This window comes from Lithobates pipiens, unplaced genomic scaffold, assembly GCF_037356315.1.
Source record: "Lithobates pipiens isolate NorthernLeopardFrog02 unplaced genomic scaffold, aLitPip1_a1.2 Scaffold_47, whole genome shotgun sequence".
Lineage (NCBI taxonomy): Eukaryota > Metazoa > Chordata > Amphibia > Anura > Ranidae > Lithobates > Lithobates pipiens.
In genome coordinates, this window is record NW_027507871.1 from 1,384,192 (window position 1) to 1,401,921 (window position 17,730).

The following is a 17,730-nucleotide window of genomic DNA, read 5'->3' on the forward strand; positions in this document are numbered from 1 at the left end:
ACAAAGCAGAGGGGACATTGTCAGCATTCCAACTCTACAGGGAATGCAATAAGAAGTGTAATGCCCCGTACACACGACCGGACTTTTCAACATCAAAAGTCTGACGGAATGATTCCGGCAGACTATTCGATCGTGTGTGGGGCTGCAACGGACTTTTGATTCGCAAAAGTCTGACAGACTTTAGAAATGGAACATGCTTCAAATTTTTCCGCCAGAACTCTGCCGGACCCAGAAATCCGTTCGTGTGTGTGTGCTGGTCTGACGGACAAAAACCGATGCTAGGGCAGCTATTGGCTACTGGCTATGAACTTCCTTATTCTAGTCCAGTCGTACGTCATCACGTTCCAATCCGTCGGACTTTGGTGTGATTGTGTGTGGCCAAGTCCGTTCATTCGGAAAGTCCGTCAGAACTCTGTCAGAACTCCGTCGAAAGTCTGCCGGACTTAAGTCCTGTCGTGTGTACGCGGCATAAGAACGCAATCAGGGATGGCAAAAAGAGACTACGAGAGACACATAGTGGAGGAGAGGAAAAAAATCCCAAGGAATTTTTTAGACACATTAACAATAAAAAGGCAAAATCAGAGCACATTGCCCACAAAACACGAGGATAGGAGGATGGTTACGGATGACACAGAGAAGGTATTGTAAAAAAAGTGTAGCGCTTCTCATAACATCAATCGGTAGAACTCATAAATCTTTCATGTAAATGTAAGATTACACTGTAGAATAGTGCTCAGAATATGAAAATTTTGACATAAATTATATATATAAGTGACACAAAGAGTATCCAAATAAAAAGAAAAAAATAATAATAAAATTAGCCAAATGGAAGGGCAAAGTCCCAAAACACAAAGTCTTTAGTGTGTGATATCTTGGTATGATCCAAAAACGTGAAAAAATTGCACCTCCTTTCTAAGATTCATATATTAGTCATGTACAGTTCCCATCACCAAACCAATTGAAGGCTTACCAAAGATGTTGGATCCTCACAAATTTACATTTGGGGGATCATACAAGCCTTTGCAATTATATGCAAGTCCTCACAGCGGCAGTTCACCAAGGGAGACCCGCGTTTCGTCGTAGACCCCAGATGACGTCTTATACGACGAAACGCGTTGTGACTCTGCTGCAACCTTGTTTTATCTTGTTAAGCGCACAAACCACTTTATACATGTGAGTTTTGTACTTTTATTTTTTATCTATTTCTATAAAAACGGAATTACGCTATGTTTGGTCCCTGCTTCTTTCTCTTATGTTCCTAAACCGTTTTTTGGATATATCTGGTTGGAGTTAAAAACACCTTGTAACCCGTGACAAGATCATCCATACTTGGGGTCTCCCTTGGTGAACTGCCGCTGTGAGGACTTGCATATAATTGCAAAGGCTTGTATGATCCCCCAAATGTAAATTTGTGAGGATCCAACATCTTTGGTAAGCCTCCAATTGGTTTGGTGATGGGAACTGTACATGACTAATATATGAATCTTAGAAAGGAGGTGCAATTTTTTCACGTTTTTGGATCATACCAAGATATCACACACTAAAGACTTTGTGTTTTGGGACTTTGCCCTTCCATTTGGCTAATTTTATTATTATTTTTTTCTTTTTATTTGGATACTCTTTGTGTCACTTATATATATAATTTATGTCAAAATTTTCATATTCTGAGCACTATTCTACAGTGTAATCTTACATTTACATGAAAGATTTATGAGTTCTACCGATTGATGTTATGAGAAGCGCTACACTTTTTTACAATATCGTTTACTTTACACTTGATACCCCGGTGATGTGTTAGCAGCTCTTTTTTGTGTTTGTTTTATTCTATTTTTGGATAAGATTAGCGCAGTGTTTTGTTACAAATTTTACGTTAGACACAGAGAAGGTAACTGTACTAAATGCCTTCTTCTCCTCAGTCTTCACACAGGAAAGGGGGGGGGTATACCGGCCACGACTGTACTGTTAGTGACACATCACAGGGCATACCCTCGTGGTAAACTGAGGCTGGAGTGAAGGAAAGACTAGATAAGCTTAATACAAATTCACCAGGACTGGATGGCTTACACCCAAGAGTGCTCAGAGAACTCAGTCTGGTTATAGCCAGACCATTGTTCCTGATCTCTGTGGACAGCATACTGACAGGATTGGTAGCAGCTGATTGGAGAAAAGCCAATGTAATACCAATATTCAAAAAAAAGGACAGAGCCAAATCCCTGGAAACTACAGGCAAGTCAGCCTAACATCAATAGAAGGTAAATGATAGGAGGGGATGATAAGGGATTATATCCAAAAAATTTGCTGAAGAGTAGTAATCAGCATTGGGGTTCCTCACTGTCAGGGCAATAAGGATGTGGCACTCTCTTCCCTAAGTGGTCATATCAGCGGGGAGTAGGGATATTTTTAAAAGTCTCTTGGATGTGCATCTTAAAGAACACAACATACAGGGATCTGGGAAATAACTATCGGCACGGACTCAGGTACATCTACACTGGATGGACTGGTGTCTTCATTAGACCTGCCATGTAACTGGAAGCACACGTTCTAGGTGACACTTTTCCATTGCTTTGATTGGACGCCGGCTACTACCAACGTGCGATTAACCGCAATGTACGCGATTGTTTGGAGACTTCGCTACACATGGAAAGTTATTCCAACTCTTTAAGACATTTTACTCCAACAGGATTTTCTCCACACCTAAACTGTGGCTATATCTGAGATCTATTGTGATATATGTGTCCCTTATATATATATATATATATATTCATTGAATTCACCATATAGCCGTATCTATGACGGGGGGCACTTCGCTTGGAATTCTCAGAATCCTCCATCTTTAGATACCTAATTATATCAAAGAATTTCCAGCATGAGGGTTACCAATCCGGATTGTCTTTTTATGAAATGTTTTATGTTTTCTAAAGTATTAAGGGGATCTAAACTTGAATTTGTCATTTTACAAATTCTAAGCTGTATTAAAGAAAATAACGGAATCAAACTGCTTGGTTTTAGGCGCCCACCTTTCTGGATAGCGCGCTCCATCACATTCTCTCTCCACGTCTCCCATTTGTAGCAAATTTGCGTGCCAAGTCTCTAGCAAGAGCAAAGTTGTAGCGATGATTCTACAGCAAGAGCTCTGCAAGTCTCCAGCAGGAGAATTCAGCCACAGCGCCCCCCTGTGGTGACACAACATAACTGAACCAGAAGTTGCAGCAGAATGTTTGCGAAAAAAGTACCGTATTTATCGGCGTATAACACGCGCCCGTGAATAACACACGCCCCAAGTTTAGGAGGGAAATTTAAGGAAAAAAACTTTTGGGAGGCAAGTTTAAGGAAAAAACCTTACATTTTAAATGCCCATCAATGTAGCCTTCCACTGTCCCCCTGCAGCCCTACACTGTTCTCCTGCAGCCTTGCACTGTCCCTCTGCAGCCCTACACTGTCCCTCTGCAGCCTTGCACTGTCCCCCTGCAGCCTTGCACTGTCCCTCTGCAGCCTTGCACTGTCCCCCTGCAGCCTTGCACTGTCCCCCTGCAGCCTTCCACTGTCCCTCTGCAGCCTTCCACTGTCCCCCTGCAGCCTTCCACTGTCCCTCTGCAGCCTTCCACTGTCCCTCTGCAGCCTTGCACTGTCCCCCTGCAGCCTTGCACTGTCCCTCTGCAGCCTTGCACTGTCCCCCTGCAGCCTTGCACTGTCCCTCTGCAGCCTTCCACTGTCCCTCTGCAGCCTTCCACTGTCCCCCTGCAGCCTTCCACTGTCCCTCTGCAGCCTTCCACTGTCCCTCTGCAGCCTTGCACTGTCCCCCTGCAGCCTTGCACTGTCCCTCTGCAGCCTTGCACTGTCCCCCTGCAGCCTTGCACTGTCCCCCTGCAGCCTTCCACTGTCCCTCTGCAGCCTTGCACTGTCCCCCTGCAGCCTTCCACTGTCCCTCTGCAGCCTTGCACTGTCCCTCTGCAGCCTTCCACTGTCCCTCTGCAGCCTTCCACTGTCCCCCTGCAGCCTTCCACTGTCCCTCTGCAGCCTTCCACTGTCCCTCTGCAGCCTTGCACTGTCCCCCTGCAGCCTTCCACTGTCCCTCTGCAGCCTTGCACTGTCCCCCTGCAGCCTTCCACTGTCCCTCTGCAGCCTTGCACTGTCCCTCTGCAGCCTTCCACTGTCCCTCTGCAGCCTTCCACTGTCCCCCTGCAGCCTTCCACTGTCCCTCTGCAGCCTTCCACTGTCCCTCTGCAGCCTTGCACTGTCCCCCTGCAGCCTTGCACTGTCCCTCTGCAGCCTTGCACTGTCCCCCTGCAGCCTTCCACTGTCCCTCTGCAGCCTTGCACTGTCCCTCTGCAGCCTTGCACTGTCCCCCTGCAGCCTTCCACTGTCCCTCTGCAGCCTTGCACTGTCCCCCTGCAGCCTTCCACTGTCCCCCTGCAGCCTTCCACTGTCCCTCTGCAGCCTTGCACTGTCCCCCTGCAGCCTTCCACTGTCCCCCTGCAGCCTTGCACTGTCCCCCTGCAGCCTTGCACTGTCCCTCTGCAGCCTTGCACTGTCCCCCTGCAGCCTTCCACTGTCCCCCTGCAGCCTTCCACTGTCCCTCTGCAGCCTTGCACTGTCCCCCTGCAGCCTTCCACTGTCCCCCTGCAGCCTTGCACTGTCCCCCTGCAGCCTTGCACTGTCCCTCTGCAGCCTTGCACTGTCCCCCTGCAGCCTTGCACTGTCCCCCTGCAGCCTTGCACTGTCCCTCTGCAGCCTTGCACTGTCCCCCTGCAGCCTTCCACTGTCCCTCTGCAGCCTTGCACTGTCCCCCTGCAGCCTTCCACTGTCCCCCTGCAGCCTTCCACTGTCCCTCTGCAGCCTTGCACTGTCCCCCTGCAGCCTTCCACTGTCCCCCTGCAGCCTTGCACTGTCCCTCTGCAGCCTTCCACTGTCCCTCTGCAGCCTTGCACTGTCCCTCTGCAGCCTTCCACTGTCCCTCTGCAGCCTTTCCCAAAATTGCAGCATGGTTAGTTTTAAATTTACCGCCGCCGCCGAGATCTTCGGCTCCTCCCGCCGCCGCCGAGATCTTTAGCTCCTCCCACCGCTGCCGCCGAGATCTTTGGCTCCTCCCGCCGCCGCCGCTGCCGAGATCTTTAGCTCCTCCCGCCGCCGAGATCTTTGTCTCCTCCCGCCGCCGCCGCTGCCGAGATCTTCGTCTCCTCCCACCGCCGCCGCCGAGATCTTCGGCCCCTCCCGCTGCCGCCGCCGAGATCTTCGGCTCCTCCTGCCGCCGCCACCGAGATCTTCGGCCCCTCCCGCCGCCGCCGTCGAGATCTTCGGCTCCTCCCGCCGCCGACATAGACCGAGCCGAGCCTGAGGGTACTCGGCTACTCGGCTCTGCTCGCAGTAACGCCCCCGTCCCGCCCCTTGTCCTGGCTCCTGTGATGGACACAACACCGGGCCAATGGCGGGACATAAAGGCTAGGAGGCGGGACTGGGCGTGACTGAGAGCGGAGCCGAGTACACAGTACACTCGGCTCAGCTTGGTAAATGTCGGCGGCGCTCCACAGACAGCGCAGATCGGCAGATCGGCGGGGGGATCGGCGTATAACGCGCACCCATGATTATAAGGGGAAAATAGTGCGTGTTATACGCCGATAAATACGGTAGATCTGGAGTCATGCAATGCGGACTTTCTGCAATTCTGCAGCAAAGGTGTGAAGCCCGGCAAGTCCGGCAATAGCTTAGCAAGTCGTTTTCACACTTGCAGCATGATTGCTCGCTATCTGGGTGTGTAGATACCGACTTTCCTGATCTGCATAACCGTGCCAAATGATAGCCGTGACCCCCCCCCTTCCCGGGCACTGAATGGTACAGACCCATCGGAGGTTCTCCCTCTTACTATAAGAATAGAGAGACTTTTCATGAGGTGGCTACATTGTGTCACACAAGGAAGGAGGATGGTGCCGGGAAACTGGGTGGGGGCTGGGAGAGACGCGTGTGTTGTACGATGGCCGTGATTTGCATATAGCTGAGCATCATGGATGAATCACTCAGCCGGTAGAACTGGTTTCCTCCCAACCAATTAAATGTTCTTAATTGCTGAACATACAATTCCTCCGAAACCGGCTCGTGATGTACAGTGCCTGGAAAAAGTATTCATACCCCTTGACATTCCCAACCACAAACATAAATGTATTTTATGTGATGGACCAACACAAAGTGTCACATAATTGTGAAGTGGAAGGAAAATGATAAATAATACAAATAAATATGTGAAAAGTGTGGGGGAGGGGAGGGGCATTTGTATGGCGCCCCCTTTACTCTAAGACCCCTCAAAAAAAAAAATCTAGAGGAACCAATTACCTTCAGAAGTCACCTAATTAGTAAATAGAGTCCACCTGTGTGTCATTTAATCTCAGTATAAAAACAGCTTTTCTGTGAAGCCCTCAGAGGTGTGTTGGAGAACCTTAGTGAACAAACAGCATCATGAAGGCCAAGGAACACACCAGGCAGGTCAGGGATGAAGTTGTGGAGAAGTATAAAGCAGGGTTGGGTTATAATAAAATCTCCCAAGCTTTGATCATCTCACGGAGCTCTGTTCAATCCATCATCGGAAAATGGAAAGAGTATGGCACAACTGCAAACCTACCAAGACATGGCCGTCCACCTAAACTGACCGGGCCGGGCAAGGAGAGCATTCATCAGAGAAGAGCCAAGAGGTCCATGGTAACTCTGGAGGAGCTGCAGAGATCCACAGCTCAGGGGGGAGAATCTGTCCACAGGACAACTATTAGTCGTCTCTCCACAAATCTGCCCTTTATGGAAGAGTGACAAGAAGAAAGACATTGGAGAAAGAAAGTCATAAGAAGTCCTGTTTGTAGTTTGTGAGAAGCCATGTGGGGGAGGGGGCAGCAAACATGTGGAAGAAGGTGATCTGGTCAGAGGAGACCAAAATTCTACTTTATGGCCTAAAAGCAAAACGCTATGTGTGGGGAAAACTAACACCGCCCATCCCCCCGAACACACCATCCCCACCGTGAGACATGGTGGTGGCAGCATCATGTGGTGGGGATGGTTTTCTTCAGCAGGGACAGGGAAGCTGGTCAGAGTTGATGGGAAGATGGATGGAGACAAATACAGGACAATCTTAGAAGAAAACCTGTTAGAGTCGGCAGAAGACTTGAGACCGGGGCGGAGGTTCCCCTTCCAGCAGGACAACGACCCGAAACATCCAGCCAGAGCTACAATGGAATGGTTTACATCAAAGCATATTCATGTGTTAGAATGGCCCAGTCACAGTCCAGACCTAAATCCCATTGAGAATCTGTGGCCAGACTTGAAAATTGCTGATCACAGACGCTCTCCATCCAATCTGACAGAGCGCGAGATATTCTACAAAGAAGAAGAATGGGCAGAAATGTCCTCTCTAGATGTGCAAAGCTGGTAGAGACACCCCCAAAAAGACTTGTAGAGAAAGGGGGTTCTACAAAGTATTGACTCCGGGGGGCGCCATACAAATGCCCCTCCCCCACACTTTTCACATATTTATTTGTATCATTTTCCTTCCACTTCACAATTATGTGACACTTTGTGTTGGTCCATCACATAAAATCCCAATAAAATACATTTATGGTTTTGGTTGTAACAAAATGTGGGGAATTTCAAGGGGTATGAATACTTTTTCAAGGCACTGTAGATGTGGGGGTCTTGAGAGCTGTCATATGACTGGGGAGGCACCAATCTCCTGGGTTGCCCACGAAGGCAGGTGAGTATAATGGGTCGGGGGGGGTTCACCTAAGGTAAGTACAACAGCGTCAAGGGGGTGCATGTAAGCTAGGTACAATGTGTCAGGCAGGTGCACTTAAGGTAGGTAGAATGGGTCGGGGTGCACCTAAGGTGGGTATAATGGGTTGGGGGTGCACCTAAGGTGGGTATAATGGGTCGGGGGTGCACATAAGGTGGGTATAATGGGTCGGGGGTGCACCTAAGGTGAGAATAATGGATCGGAGGTGCACCTAAGGTGGGTATAATGGGTTGGGGGTGCACCTAAGGTGGGTATAATGGGTCGGGGGTGCAGATAAGGTGGGTATAATGGGTCGGGGGTGCAGATAAGGTGGGTATAATGGGTCGGGGGTGCACATAAGGTGGGTATAATGGGTCGGGGGTGCACCTAAGGTGGGTATAATGGGTCGGGGGTGCACATAAGGTGGGTATAATGGGTCGGGGGTGCACATAAGGTGGGTATAATGGGTCAGGGGTGCACCTAAGGTGGGTATAATGGATCGGGGGTGCACATAAGGTGGGTATAATGGGTCGGGGGTGCACCTAAGGTGAGAATAATGGATCGGAGGTGCACCTAAGGTGGGTATAATGGGTTGGGGGTGCACATAAGGTGGGTATAATGGGTCGGGGGTGCACCTAAGGTGAGAATAATGGATCGGAGGTGCACCTAAGGTGGGTATAATGGGTTGGGGGTGCACCTAAGGTGGGTATAATGGGTCGGGGGTGCAGATAAGGTGGGTATAATGGGTCGGGGGTGCACCTAAGGTGGGTATAATGGGTCGGGGGTGCACATAAGGTGGGTATAATGGGTCGGGGGTGCACATAAGGTGGGTATAATGGGTTGGGGGTGCACCTAAGGTGGGTATAATGGGTCGGGGGTGCAGATAAGGTGGGTATAATGGGTCGGGGGTGCAGATAAGGTGGGTATAATGGGTCGGGGGTGCACCTAAGGTGGGTATAATGGGTCGGGGGTGCACATAAGGTGGGTATAATGGGTCGGGGTGCACCTAAGGTGGGTATAATGGATCGGGGTGCACCTAAGGTGGGTATAATGGATCGGGGTGCACATAAGGTGGGTATAATGGGTCGGGGGTGCACCTAAGGTGGGTATAATGGATCGGGGGTGCACCTAAGGTGGGTATAATGGGTCGGGGGTGCACATAAGGTGGGTATAATGGGTCGGGGGGTGCAGAGGAAGGCGAGGCGTCTGATTGGAGGAGGTGTACCCTCACGTGTAGAGAAGAGAGGGATTGTGGGTATAATGGTTCGGGGGGTCGGGGGGGTGCAGAGGAAGGCGAGGCGCCTGATTGGAGGAGGTGTACCCTCATGTGTAGAGAAGAGAGGGATTGTGGGTATAATGGTTCGGGGGGTCGGGGGGGTGCAGAGGAAGGCGAGGCGCCTGATTGGAGGAGGTGTACCCTCATGTGTAGAGAAGAGAGGGATTGTGGGTATAATGGTTCGGGGGGTCGGGGGGGTGCAGAGGAAGGCGAGACGCCTGATTGGAGGAGGTGTACCCTCATGTGTAGAGAAGAGAGGGATTGTGGGTATAATGGTTCGGGGGGTCGGGGGGGTGCAGAGGAAGGCGAGGCGCCTGATTGGAGGAGGTGTACCCTCATGTGTAGAGAAGAGAGGGATTGTGGGTATAATGGTTCGGGGGGTCGGGGGGGTGCAGAGGAAGGCGAGACGCCTGATTGGAGGAGGTGTACCCTCATGTGTAGAGAAGAGAGGGATTGTGGGTATAATGGTTCGGGGGGTCGGGGGGGTGCAGAGGAAGGCGAGGCGTCTGATTGGAGGAGGTGTACCCTCATGTGTAGAGAAGAGAGGGATTGTGGGTATAATGGTTCGGGGGGTCGGGGGGGTGCAGAGGAAGGCGAGGCGTCTGATTGGAGGAGGTGTACCCTCATGTGTAGAGAAGAGAGGGATTGTGGGTATAATGGGTCAGGGGGGTGCAGAGGAAGGCGAGGCGCCTGATTGGAGGAGGTGTACCCTCATGTGTAGAGAAGAGAGGGATTGTGGGTATAATGGTTCGGGGGGTCGGGGGGGTGCAGAGGAAGGTGAGACGCCTGATTGGAGGAGGTGTACCCTCATGTGTAGAGAAGAGAGGGATTGTGGGTATAATGGTTCGGGGGGTCGGGGGGGTGCAGAGGAAGGCGAGGCGCCTGATTGGAGGAGGTGTACCCTCATGTGTAGAGAAGAGAGGGATTGTGGGTATAATGGTTCGGGGGGTCGGGGGGGTGCAGAGGAAGGCGAGACGCCTGATTGGAGGAGGTGTACCCTCATGTGTAGAGAAGAGAGGGATTGTGGGTATAATGGTTCGGGGGGTCGGGGGGGTGCAGAGGAAGGCGAGACGCCTGATTGGAGGAGGTGTACCCTCATGTGTAGAGAAGAGAGGGATTGTGGGTATAATGGTTCGGGGGGTCGGGGGGGTGCAGAGGAAGGCGAGGCGTCTGATTGGAGGAGGTGTACCCTCATGTGTAGAGAAGAGAGGGATTGTGGGTATAATGGTTCGGGGGGTCGGGGGGGTGCAGAGGAAGGCGAGGCGTCTGATTGGAGGAGGTGTACCCTCATGTGTAGAGAAGAGAGGGATTGTGGGTATAATGGGTCAGGGGGGTGCAGAGGAAGGCGAGGCGCCTGATTGGAGGAGGTGTACCCTCATGTGTAGAGAAGAGAGGGATTGTGGGTATAATGGTTCGGGGGGTCGGGGGGGTGCAGAGGAAGGCGAGGCGTCTGATTGGAGGAGGTGTACCCTCACGTGTAGAGAAGAGAGGGATTGTGGGTAGATCTTTTGCGGTCTTCTCTGTGAAAAACCTTCATGTGACCACAGGACACATCGCAGGCGGATCGCGTCGCTGATAATCTCTGCAGCTGGCGGCTGACTTGCGGCGGTTTTCTGAAGCTCTGTGGGAAGGAGTGATAAGAGTTTCCGCTCGTCATTTATAGAACGACGAGCAGCTTCACAATAACCTCCTGTGCTGAAAACTCCATGGGGCCCTCAGCAACACAACCGCTTAAAGGGGGTTTCCAACTGCAGGCGGCATTGATGTCACCCCCGAGCGATCGATACGATTCTATCCACGATTGTCATCCTCTGATTGGTCGGTCTCCGGTCAGGTTTACACGAGCGCCAACAGCGGGCATTTCATCGGCATTTATAAAGCCTCACAAACGCATGTCAGCGATCGGGGTACGTTGTGTGCGCTGCAGTGATCGGGGTACGTTGTGTGCGCTGCAGTGAGCGGGGGACGTTGTGTGCGCTGCAGTGATCGGGGGACGTTGTGTGCGCTGCAGTGAGCGGGGTACGTTGTGTGCGCTGCAGTGAGCGGGGTACGTTGTGTGCGCTGCAGTGATCGGGGGACGTTGTGTGCGCTGCAGTGAGCGGGGGACGTTGTGTGCGCTGCAGTGAGCGGGGTACGTTGTGTGCGCTGCAGTGAGCGGGGTACGTTGTGTGCGCTGCAGTGATCGGGGGACGTTGTGTGCGCTGCAGTGATCGGGGTACGTTGTGTGCGTTGCAGTGAGCGGGGGACGTTGTGTGCGCTGCAGTGAGCGGGGGACGTTGTGTGCGCTGCAGTGAGCGGGGGACGTTGTGTGCGCTGCAGTGATCGGGGGACGTTGTGTGCGCTGCAGTGATCGGGGTACGTTGTGTGCGTTGCAGTGAGCGGGGGACGTTGTGTGCGCTGCAGTGAGCGGGGGACGTTGTGTGCGCTGCAGTGAGCGGGGGACGTTGTGTGCGCTGCAGTGAGCGGGGGACGTTGTGTGCGCTGCAGTGAGCGGGGGACGTTGTGTGCGCTGCAGTGAGCGGGGTACGTTGTGTGCGCTGCAGTGAGCGGGGTACGTTGTGTGCGCTGCAGTGAGCGGGGTACGTTGTGTGCGCTGCAGTGAGCGGGGTACGTTGTGTGCGTTGCAGTGAGCGGGGGACGTTGTGTGCGTTGCAGTGATCGGGGTACGTTGTGTGCGCTGCAGTGAGCGGGGTACGTTGTGTGCGCTGCAGTGAGCGGGGTACGTTGTGTGCGCTGCAGTGAGCGGGGTTTGCTGCGCTTCGCTTTGCGTCATGTAAAAACGCGTCTCCCATGTAGCATTCTGCTTATTTTACCGCTCCCCAAACGCCGTCATTTATGTCACCGTAATCGTCCTGCAGGCGCCCCCTATGGTGCTTGCGGTGCGTTTTACAAAGCGTTACAAACCGAGGAGATAATAGAAGAATCCATCCAATAAAAACCAAGACTGCCGGAGGGGGGGGGGGGGGACAAGACATGGAAGAGATATGATGGGGGAGGGGACAAGACATGGAAGAGATATGATGGGGGGAGGGGAGAAGACATGGAAGAGATACGATGGGGGAGGGGACAAGACATGGAAGAGATACGATGGGGGGAGGGGAGAAGACATGGAAGAGATATGATGGGGGAGGGGAGAAGACATGGAAGAGATACGATGGGGGGAGGGGACAAGACATGGAAGAGATACGATGGGGGAGGGGAGAAGACATGGAAGAGATACGATGGGGGGAGGGGACAAGACATGGAAGAGATACGATGGGGGAGGGGACAAGACATGGAAGAGATACGATGGGGGAGGGGACAAGACATGGAAGAGATACGATGGGGGGAGGGGACAAGACATGGAAGAGATACGATGGGGGAGGGGACAAGACATGGAAGAGATACGATGGGGGGAGGGGACAAGACATGGAAGAGATACGATGGGGGGAGGGGACAAGACATGGAAGAGATACGATGGGGGGAGGGGACAAGACATGGAAGAGATACGATGGGGGGAGGGGACAAGACATGGAAGAGATATGATGGGGGAGGGGACAAGACATGGAAGAGATATGATGGGGGAGGGGACAAGACATGGAAGAGATACGATGGGGGGAGGGGACAAGACATGGAAGAGATATGATGGGGGAGGGGACAAGACATGGAAGAGATACGATGGGGGGAGGGGACAAGACATGGAAGAGATACGATGGGCGAGGGGACAAGACATGGAAGAGATACGATGGGGGGAGGGGACAAGACATGGAAGAGATACGATGGGGGGAGGGGACAAGACATGGAAGAGATATGATGGGGGAGGGGACAAGACATGGAAGAGATACGATGGGGGGAGGGGACAAGACATGGAAGAGATATGATGGGGGAGGGGACAAGACATGGAAGAGATATGATGGGGGAGGGGACAAGACATGGAAGAGATATGATGGGGGGAGGGGACAAGACATGGAAGAGATATGATGGGGGAGGGGAGAAGACATGGAAGAGATACGATGGGGGAGGGGACAAGACATGGAAGAGATACGATGGGGGAGGGGACAAGACATGGAAGAGATATGATGGGGGGAGGGGACAAGACATGGAAGAGATACGATGGGGGAGGGGAGAAGACATGGAAGAGATACGATGGGGGGAGGGGAGAAGACATGGAAGAGATATGATGGGGGAGGGGAGAAGACATGGAAGAGATACGATGGGGGGAGGGGAGAAGACATGGAAGAGATATGATGGGGGAGGGGAGAAGACATGGAAGAGATACGATGGGGGAGGGGAGAAGACATGGAAGAGATACGATGGGGGAGGGGACAAGACATGGAAGAGATATGATGGGGGGAGGGGACAAGACATGGAAGAGATACGATGGGGGAGGGGAGAAGACATGGAAGAGATACGATGGGGGGAGGGGAGAAGACATGGAAGAGATATGATGGGGGAGGGGAGAAGACATGGAAGAGATACGATGGGGGGAGGGGAGAAGACATGGAAGAGATATGATGGGGGAGGGGAGAAGACATGGAAGAGATACGATGGGGGGAGGGGAGAAGACATGGAAGAGATACGATGGGGGGAGGGGAGAAGACATGGAAGAGATACGATGGGGGAGGGGAGAAGACATGGAAGAGATCGGCATTCATATGATATATGGCTGTTTAATGTTCGTGTTCTACAACCCCACCTGTGTGCCCCGGGGGCCTCTCTGTCCCAACATAAGCCCCCCCCTCCCCCACCTTCCTCTACCTCCAACTTCTCCCCACACATCACACAACACGCCGAGCTCAGAGAAAACATTCCAGTTATATTTCCATGGAAGGAACTGAAAGAGTTTTATTAACTTGTTATATCGTTACATTGTTATATCGTTACATTGTTACATCGTTACATTGTTATATCGTTACATTGTTATATCGTTACATTGTTATATCGTTACATTGTTACATCGTTACATTGTTATATCGTTACATTGTTATATCGTTACATTGTTACATCGTTACATTGTTATATCGTTACATTGTTATATCGTTACATTGTTATATCGTTACATTGTTATATCGTTACATTGTTACATCGTTACATTGTTATATCGTTACATTGTTACATCGTTACATTGTTACATCGTTACATTGTTACATCGTTACATTGTTACATCGTTACATTGTTATATCGTTACATTGTTATATCGTTACATTGTTACATCGTTACATTGTTACATCGTTACATTGTTATATCGTTACATTGTTACATCGTTACATTGTTACATCGTTACATTGTTATATCGTTACATTGTTATATCGTTACATTGTTATATCGTTACATTGTTACATCGTTACATTGTTACATCGTTACATTGTTATATCGTTACATTGTTATATCGTTACATTGTTACATCGTTACATTGTTATATCGTTACATTGTTATATCGTTACATTGTTATATCGTTACATTGTTATATCGTTACATTGTTACATCGTTACATTGTTATATCGTTACATTGTTATATCGTTACATTGTTATATCGTTACATTGTATAGATATATAGATATATAGTTAGTTATATAGTCGGGAAGGTTGAATAAAGACGCCGGGTCGATCCCGTGGGGGGTTCACTGTTCAGGTGACGGCTGCATTTGTTTCCTTTCTTCATTTTTCTTTCCTTTATTTTCACCCGATGATCCTGCCAGTAAGTCTGTTTCTCAGCAGAACAAGCTCTTTTCCAAATGCATCAGTTTCCAGGGATGGGACCAACCCCTTACCCCTGACAGGGGTGCTTACAAGGATCAGCTTTTATTTATTCATATAAAACTGTTTGCTGTGACAACTTATAGAGTGTTAGGTGGAGTTTGGCTTCATTTTGCTACTGTATTTAAATCTGCTAGTCCATATAACACTCCACCCCCCCCCCCCCCCGACTGACAATGCTGTTCTCCAAAGGTGCTCCCTGTGCTCCTCCCTCCAGAGTGGGGGTGCACTAATAAAGGAGGTGTGTTATTGGCCAGATCACCAGGTGAGAAGAAGAGGGAGAACAAGTGCAGCCGCTACATCTAATGATGGGACATTTCTGGATTTGGGTTTGGTGGAAGATTTGCCACCATTGGGCCCCTCTCCCCGGGGGAGTCTTCTCAGCGTTTGAAGGACAATTTCCCGGCCACCTCCTGAATGGCTGATTTTTATTTTATTTTTTGCTTATTTTTTTAGTCCTGGAAGTCTAGCAGGGATACTGAGAGTATCATTGGAAGTCCTGGTACTGATTCTGGGCATACCATTGGAAGGCCTGGGAGGGAATCTCAGAGTAGTAGTCCTGCGGGGATTCTGGGCAAACCATTGGAGGTCCTTACATGGATTCCGTGATTACCATTGGAAGTCCTGGGAGGGAATCTCAGAGTAGTAGTCTTGGAAGTCCTGCAGGGATACTGAGAGTAGTAGTCCTGCAGGGATTCTGGGCAAACCATTGGAGGTCCTTACAGGGATTCCGTGATTACCATTGGAAGTCCTGGGAGGGATTCTGAGAGTAGTAGTCCTGGAAGTCCTGCGGGGATTCTGGGCATACCGTCGGAAGTCCTGGGAGGGATTCTTACAATAGTAGTCCTCAAAGTCTTGCAGGGATACTGAGAGTATCATTGGAAGTCCTGGTACTGATTCTGGGCATACCATTGGAAGGCCTGAGGGGGAATCTCAGAGTAGTAGTCCTGGAAGTCCTGCAGGGATACTGAGAGTAGTAGTCCTGCAGGGATTCTGGGCAAACCATTGGAGGTCCTTACAGGGATTCCATGATTACCATTGGAAGTCCTGAGAGGGAATCTGAGAGTAGTAGTCTTGGAAGTCCTGCAGAGACACTGAGAGTAGTAGTCCTATTACCATACCATTGGAGGTCCTTACATGGATTCCATGATTACCATTGGAAGTCCTGGGAGGGATTCTGAGAGTAGTAGTCATGAAAGTCCTGCAGGGATACTGAAAGGACCATTGGAAGTCCTGTAATTGATTCTGAGAGTACCAAAACAATATTCTCCAGTTGTCTTTAATAGTAATAAAGTGTCTTCTGTCTTTTCAGATGGTGACGCTGTTGTCATTGTTGGGCAGCCAATGGAGCCTTTGGTTTGGCTCTTCGGTCCTTTCAGTGGTGGAAATGGGTGAGTTGGTTTTTGATGTGGCTGCCATCTCATTGATCGTTCTCCTTCATCGATACCGCAACCGTAAGACACCATCTGTAGAAGAGACGGGGAGAGACCCGACCCCTGTCTCCTTTGCAGCAACCGAACGAAGAAGCAGCCACAATCCACACATCATCCCCTCCCAGAACCAAGTGAGGGTGGTGGCCGATATCACCCCCCCGCCGGCCTACGAGACCCTCGATCTCCGCTCTCTAGGAGGTGAGTCCTCTCGCTCATCCAGCATTCGCAGCCACGTCTCTCAGCGTAGAAATTCCAACTGGAGAGGAGAATGAGGAGAGGGGCGAACACCAAGGAGGAGTATGAAAGGAGCACACAATGGGGTGGTGTACACCGAGAGAACCTGAAGGGAAAATACAACCAACGCACACAAGAAAGGAAAACACACTGACCTACTTTCTTTGTTTTTAACCGAATGACCAAGTTATTGTTTTCCACTACAAAGTATATTGTTCTACTTATTAATCAGCACTGTCCTGTCTTCATATTTTCTATAACAATTCTAATTGGGTCATCTGTAGAGCTCGGCTCATTGCTTCATATATTACAGCAATAATTACTGCACAAGGCAGCAGACGACTCCAAACCAAAAATGACAATTTAGATCCAGAATATTTGTTGGACTCATGAGCTGTGGCATGTTATTGCCATCATCCCGGAAATAGTAAATACAATTGATTGACACCTCAAATTTATTTGGGATTTTTAAGGCAATATAGAAAATAATTATACTAGATGTATATAAAAAAATATAAATTTTATTACAGATATAAAAAAAAACTTTACAATAACAAAAAAATCCATAAAATAACAATGTTGTGCTGACATATGTATATAGCATAAAATAATACCACATGCGTAAACTTTATGCAACAGAGCAAGCGGCTATTTTTCCTACGCGTTTCGAAAAAGTATGTATTAATAGTTTCTTCTTCAGGGAAGCCACTATCTGTGAACACACAACAGGCAATAAATATTTCGAAAAAATACACTTATAAACATAACATAATACATTTAAATCCCAATACTTGAATACTCACATGCTTATTTTTTTGTGCCATAAAAGGCATTTTCTCTTATTTTGGCGACCGTCCCAAAGACGGGAAAAACGGGGCCAAAGGGGAGAAGGTTGTACCTTTTAAATGTATTATGTTATGTTTATAAGTGTATTTTTTTCGAAATATTTCTTGCTTGTTGTGTGTTCACAGATAGTGGATTCCCCGAAGAAAAAACTATTAATACATACTTTTCGAAACGCGTAGGAAAAATAGCCGCTTGCTCTGTTGCATAAAGTTTACGCATGTGGTATTATTTTATGCTATATACATATGTCGGCACAACATTGTTATTTTATGGATTTCTTTGTTATTGTAAATGTTTTTTTGATATCTGTAATAAAATTTATATTTTTTTATATACATCTAGTATAATTTTTTTCTATATTGCCTTAAAAATCCCAAATAAATTTGAGGTGTCAATCAATTGTATTGCCAATTTAGATCCATTCTTTGAATTGAACATATTCAATAATATGCAGCAAATTG

The 17,730-nt window shown here is 49.5% G+C and overlaps 1 protein-coding gene across 1 annotated transcript in view; it reads left to right on the plus strand.

Annotated features, from left to right (window-relative positions):
- Positions 1 to 16,651, plus strand: part of SCNN1A (sodium channel epithelial 1 subunit alpha) — a 166,631-nt gene extending 149,980 nt beyond the window's left edge. Inside the window, exon 13 of the mRNA XM_077467097.1 lies at positions 16,069 to 16,651. Coding sequence (XP_077323223.1) covers positions 16,069 to 16,461 — 393 coding nt within the window. The 3' untranslated portion in view covers positions 16,462 to 16,651. The remainder of the gene's footprint in view (positions 1 to 16,068) is intronic.
- Positions 16,652 to 17,730: the final 1,079 nt, after the last annotated feature.